General features: G+C 30.4%; 1 protein-coding gene across 1 annotated transcript; it reads left to right on the top strand.

Moving 5' to 3' along the window:
* The first annotated feature begins 369 nt into the window (after positions 1-369).
* LOC111084410 lies at positions 370-3,231 on the top strand. Its single transcript, XM_022381127.1, has 3 exons — positions 370-949; positions 1,579-1,707; positions 2,932-3,231. The coding sequence occupies exons 1-3, from the start codon at positions 403-405 to the stop codon at positions 3,141-3,143; spliced, it is 888 nt and encodes a 295-aa protein (XP_022236835.1). The 5' UTR covers positions 370-402; the 3' UTR covers positions 3,144-3,231.
* The last annotated feature ends 3,670 nt before the right edge of the window (positions 3,232-6,901 follow it).

The raw sequence follows: 6,901 nt of genomic DNA, 5'->3' as shown, positions 1-6,901 counted from the left end.
GCTTCCTCTTCACAGTTAGCAACACCCAAGACCTTAATATCATCAGCAAATTTAAGTAATTTATTGTATATTCCTTCATCTGTCATTAATGCAAATTTAAATGAGTATTTAATAAAATTCTAAACTTTGTTAAATGACTTTGCAAAGCATCTTTTATCAGACTTTATCAAACTTTTACCTCAACTGATGTTAGACTAGAAGGTCTATAAATACAATAGTTCATTAAATCTTTAAACCAAAAAGTATATTGGCGCTTACAATAAGACTATAAATATTATAAAAATTAATTTGATTGTAAAGAACAAAGGTGTTTTAAAATTATCGAATATTTCTTAAATATATTTAATAATATTTTTTTGTTTAGCAGAAAGACCACTGGAAAAGGTCCAAAAACCCAAGAAAATGGTCGTATTTAGAGGAAAAGGTTCATGGAGTATTTCAGATTTGAAATTTGATCCTGAAAAATTTAGTTTAGAATTTTCATTCCGCACAAAAGAAGAAAATGGTGTCTTGGCATATGGCAGTGGACAGTTTGAACTTCTTGAGTTTGTGATACATTTAATACATGGATGTCCAACTCTACAAATTTTCAAAGCAGGTGATCCAGAACTTAAGAACCTTTCAGTTACTTCTAAGTCTCAAAATTTTAGTGATAGCCATTGGCACAGAATTAAAATAGAATTGACCAAACATGCAAAAGTATTAATTATGAACAATAACAGAGAAAATTCTCAGTCAGTGAAGTGGAACTTATGCTTTAACAAACACACTGATATATCATATGTCGTGTTTGGTGGAAACACAGGATACATAACAAAAGAAGTTTTGAAATGTCCAGAAAGATATGAGGGATGTATAGGTGATGTCATCATTAATGGTGATTTTCATGGGCTACATCATTCAAAGAGTGACATTCAAGGTGATGTGAAACCAGGTTGTCCTTGGACAGGTAAGAAAGATATTTGTCAACATCACTTCACTTCTAGTAAGATACTTTTATTAAATTTAAAAAAATATTTCAAATGTTTATAAGATTAGTCTGTAAATTAAATGGACATAAGCACAGAGTTTCATGTAGTGTTCAGAAATGTCTTTGTAATAATGAATTAAAATAGCTAATTTATAGATTAAAATTTCTGATGCCTCTAAAGATGATTTCACTTGAGAAGAGACAATTGAACCAAGAAATGATAATTAATGAAAGGAATCAGTTTTTTCACCTTATTTGTTGTAGAAGAATTTAACTGATGCTAAATATAACAAATAACTACATATGGCATCATCTATCTTTTTGTATATTACAGATATAACTATTTATTTTGTCTCAAATTCTACAAATATCAGTTATCATTTTATTACTTGCTATATGGCCAGAATTTCAAAGAGTTCTTAGTATGCCAATATGCCTGTCAGGCTTAGAATTCATTTTGTCTTTTTCTTTGCATTGTTGTTGTGTGCTGTAATATAAGTTTTTGTCAAGGCCTAATTATTTAACATTTTTCACTTCACCCAATAAACTCCCATCCTTAATATACTTTTTTTTTCATCAACTTAAGCATTCAAACAAATTTTTGATAGGCGAGCTCAAAATTGGGGAAAAATGTGAGTTGGATGACGATTGTAAAGAAAGTCATGTTATTTGCAAAACATTTATCTGCTCCTATCCTTATGATCATCCTGTACCAAACAAACAACGTTGTCTGCCTGGTAAGCACACATAATGATCAATAATGTTTTGATTTTACAAACATGTTTTTCATATGTTTTATTTGTCACACTTATTCCAATTGAACCATAAGATATAAGAACGTTTTTGGAATACAGCTCATGGAAGATTTACATGTAAACCTAACACTTTTATGTCTATTTTTATTTTTAATGAGACATGTTACGTACAGTATTGGGATAAAAGACTGTGGTGACTTATTATGTATGGTGTGCTCAAAGATGGTTGTTTTACCATACTTTTTCACTATTATTCAATTAATGAAATACTTTACTGTGCAATATAGAAATATTTTTTCATGTTATACATTTAAGAACAGTAAAATAATTTCATATTTGATTTTGGTACATAAGATTTGTAGATACTAACAAAAGTTTCAACATTTGTCAAGTAAATTGTAGTTGATAGTTGATCTCATTAAGTTGATTATCTTGAATATATTTTTATTTACGTGTTGTTTAGACCATTGTTTCCTTTTGTATTACAGAAAAATGTTTTAATGGTAATATATATATTTGGTTGATAATAATTTTGATTCAAAAGATTTACTTTCATTTGTGGATTTTTGTACTACTTCTACTATAAATTCCAGGGGCATAAGCTGGTTTAATAGATAAATTTATCTGTGGGGATTCATTAAAAAAATTGGTATCGTATAACAAATATTTTTGTGAATATTATTTTTGCTGCGTCCATTTTGTATATCACTGATATTTTGTGTTGAATACACTAACTTGTAAATAATAGATATTGCAACATTAACATTACATTTACAAATTTGTAAATACTAATATAAATCATAATGGTTAATGGAAAATGATGATTCAGAAGGGTTGTAGCTAGTAAAAATAGTCTATATATATATTTTTGGTCAGTCTATGCTCTTGAGTTTATTTCTTCAAATTATGAAAATTCATAGTGAATTTCTTTGCTGTGAAATCAATAAAAAACCATAGATATAACATTAGAGTTATTTGTTTAGTATCAAAGGGTACAATCACATTCAAACATATAAAGTACACACATGTACATAAATATTTGTTTATAAGCATTATTCATAATATATTTTTTAACAAATTTTGGCACTTTACAAGATCGAGATTCTGTTTTATTTAGACAATTATAAGAACACTGAAAGTTGGCTATTTGGAAAGAAAAGCTGATTTAATTTTTTTAACTTGTGTGTATGTTTACTTGATTTTCAGCTAGCCACCATAATACCTCTTGTGAGATTAATGATCAGTGCTCATTTATTGATAAAGACACCAACTGTAATCAAGCTGCCCATATGTGTCAGTGCAAAGAATATTTCCTGTGGTCTCAAAGAAGAAGAAAGTGTGTTAAAAAAGGTGTGTTAAATGGAGATTTAAAAGTGTTGATACAGAAAACATTGTACCATTGTTCTATATTTGTGTAATATGCACATTCAGTTCTTGGTCATCATCAGGTACAAAACCTTGTCGAAACGTTGTACATGTGCTGTTATGTTAAACTTATATTAAAGTTTTCTTCATTACCCATTCAAGCCGTCTCCAGCCATTATTAGTCTCAAAGTGGGTTCCTCGTCATCGAATTTGAATACCAAGGTTGCGTTTAGTGTGCTGATAAATATTGTTCATTTTGTATTCAATCTTATTACACTTAGCATCACAATCTAATTAGTAAGAGGTTTAGCAGTACTTCATGATTGATGTCTAGACTGAAACACCAATTATCAAATGGAATTTTCCGGTGTCTTGATGCTTAACTTAGTTTACTTGAATATATCACGCACATACAATAACTTTGGTATTGCAAAAATAAGATTTAAGTTAATGCATCAGAATATATATTCAAATGACTATCTGAAGCTCCATTGTTAATACAAATTTTTTAAAATTCTAAAAACATAGTGGAATTGAACTTATAAGTACCTTTGTTTTTACTCAAACTATTAAATAGTCCCAGGAATAAATTCAGGATTCGTGGGAAACTCATGGTTGGTTTGGTTATTTTAAACTACATGTAACTATTACAAAATCTTGTAGCCTTTTTCTTTTTAGGATAGATGAAAAGTTCTATTTTATGACCACAACTTTCAAATTGTGAAAGAGTATTGATTTGGGGCATGTTCTAAATGCTGTACTATGTCAGTTCTTCCACTTTCATGAAGAATACTGAAGCTTCTCTTCTTTGAAATGTTGTTTTCTTTGGCTGTACATGACTTACACTCTTGCATTATAAATATTCTTCCTTGGATGGGCTGTGACATCTTTCATCAACTATTTTCCTTGTATTTATTTATATTCCAAAACAAAATCAAAATAAATGTGTACAGGACGAGGGGCAGTGCCTTTACTTTGTAGCTAATTCTTTATACTCTTCTAAAAGACTTATAAGGCTGTTTAATAAGCTTTATTTAACCTTACAGGTTAAACATTATGAGAATACTAGTATAAAAGTCCATAAAAAATGACAGGAAACCAAATTTGAATCCTCCAATATGCATTTGCAGTTTTGGTGCCTGTAAACAGACATAAGAAGAAAGTAAAGAGCCTTCTAGCTTCAGGAAACCAAAGCCTATCATGAGCAATATCTCCTTTACCTAAAGAGTGTCTCTTCCCAGCAGTGATCCTTGTTTAAGCATGTATTGATCACAGTTATTTTCTTATCATATAAATTGCATTATTGCAGTAGTTGTCTTAAAACCACATTACTTGCATATACTCAATCATCATTCAAAAACTTCTTTTTATAACAAATGGCAAATTAATTTCACTCAGTGCTAAATAAATCCTTGGTATAAAAACTCTCTTCTTGACAAGCTTTTATATAGTAGAAATAGTGCCAATATTTAGGAGCTACTTACACCTATGTTGGCAATTGAAATCAACTAAAATGGGATCAGTCAATCAAAAGAGGAAGCATTATAGAAGAAAAAGTAGAATTGGACTTGAGTAACTCACGAAATTCGGAGAAATCGAGCGTGACTGGTTAACTAACTGACCAACACTTGGCTTTTATGATTATGATTACTATTTACAAAGAAAGGACTCAAATTCGTATAACAAACTGAAGGAGTGAGGGTGGGAGAGATAGAGAGAGCTAACTAAGTCGTATTAGCAATTCATATCACTGTTAGTCAAACAAAAGGGAGATCATAATTTCAAGAAATCACCTGACCTACCATTGAAAGACAATGCTTTCAACATTCTTCTTGCATAATGTTCAGCATTACAGAATCACCACTCATAGATAAGAACAGGTATTATCTCTTACAATGGCTTTTATGTTATGTTGCTTTGCAACAAAAGTATAGCCTGATATTTTTGTTGGTCTTATGTATTGAAAGTGGACTTTGGTGAAACATTTAATGATGAAAGATTGCTCTGAAATGTTTAGTTACCAAATTTCACCCTGAAAAATGTAATGGCCAATGTTCACTCTGAAATGTTTAGTGACACATGTCCTCTCTGAAACATTTACCAAAAAAAAGTCCAGTGTGAAATGATTAGTGACCAGTGTCCACTCTGAAACATTTAGTTACCAATTTCCACTCTCAAATATTATGGACTAATGTCCACTATGAAACGTGTAATGACCAATGCCTTCTCTGAAATGTTTAGTGGCCAATGTTCACTTTGAAATGCTCAGTGACCAATGCCCACATGTAGTAACCAGTGTCTTCTCTGAAATGTTTAGTGATTGAAGTCTACCAAGAAACATTTCATATTTAATGTCCACTCTTTAGTGTTTATTGTCTAATGTCCACTCAGAAATGTTTAATGCCCAAAGTCCACCCTGATATGTGTGGTGATTAATGTTCACTCTGAAATGGTTAGTGACCTGATACCTGTATGTCCTCTTTGAAACATTTAATGACCAATGCCCTCTCTGAAATGTTTATATATATATATATATATATATTGACCCTAAAGTCCATTCTAAAACATTTAGGAACCAAAGTCCATTGTAAAATGATTAGTGACCAATGTCCACTCTGAAACGTTTAGTGATCATTGTTCACTCCCAAACATTTAGTGCCAAATGTTCACTCTCATACATTTAGCACCCATTGTCCACTTTCAGACATTTAATGATCAATGTCCACTCTCAGACATTAAGTGCCCAGTGTCTATTCTAGAATGTTTAATGACAAGTGTCCTATAAGAGACATTTAGTGACTCAAGTCAATCCTGAAACATTTAGTGACCACTGTAAATTCTGACATGTGTAGTGACTAATATCCACTCTGAAACATTTAGTAACCAAAGTCCACTCAGAAACGTTTAGTGACCAAAGTCCACCCTGACACATGTAGTGACCAATATCCACTCTCAAACATTTAGTGAACAAAATCCTATCTGAAACATGTAGTGACCAAAGTCCAACCTGATAGATGTAGTGACCAATGTCCACCCTGAAACATTAATGATCAAATTCCACCATGCAACATTTAGTAAGATCATAATGTTTAGTTACTTTAGTGCTGAATAAACAGATTATATGTTGACTTTTTTGACAATTTCTGTGAAGGCAGAGTTAACCATATCAGGCTCTTGTACTTAGTTTCAGTAATGATTTCTCAATGATTATTGCAGGCGTTTGATTAACATAGAAAGAAAGTTAATTTATATCAAATAGGCTGTACTCTAAAACCACATATTTTATGAATTTTAATTGTACGATGTGTTCTATAGAAAATTACAAAATGGTAAGTGATACTATTTTAAATAGTTGCTGTAGTGATAAAGTGATTGGTTAAACAGTAAGTCATTTATTCATTATATTTAGTTGTAGGAGAATGATTTACTACCGAGTTTATTAACCAGATGATAAAATTAGAGATATAACTAAAACAGAGCTACATACATAAAGGAATAGCTTAAGAGTATTAAGAGTGTGTTTAATCCATAAAGCCAAACATTATAACTATGAAATATGGTACATATGTATATATATACTTTAAATTATTGTATATTACTTAAAATTGAAATAATTATGTTAACATGAAAAATCTGTCATTTTCAGTACAGATAATTCTAAAAAGTATGTTATACAAATATGGTAAAATACTGTTGATTAAACACGGATTGAACAATAAACTTATTCAGTTTAATTAATGCATCATGAAAACAAGACATATGTAACAGTGTTATAATAGTTGTCTCATTCAAATAGTAGTTTTACTTGTAA

Source organism: Limulus polyphemus, unplaced genomic scaffold (genome assembly GCF_000517525.1).
Source record: "Limulus polyphemus unplaced genomic scaffold, Limulus_polyphemus-2.1.2 Scaffold28398, whole genome shotgun sequence".
NCBI lineage: Eukaryota > Metazoa > Arthropoda > Merostomata > Xiphosura > Limulidae > Limulus > Limulus polyphemus.
This window is presented reverse-complemented; position numbering and strand designations above follow the sequence as displayed.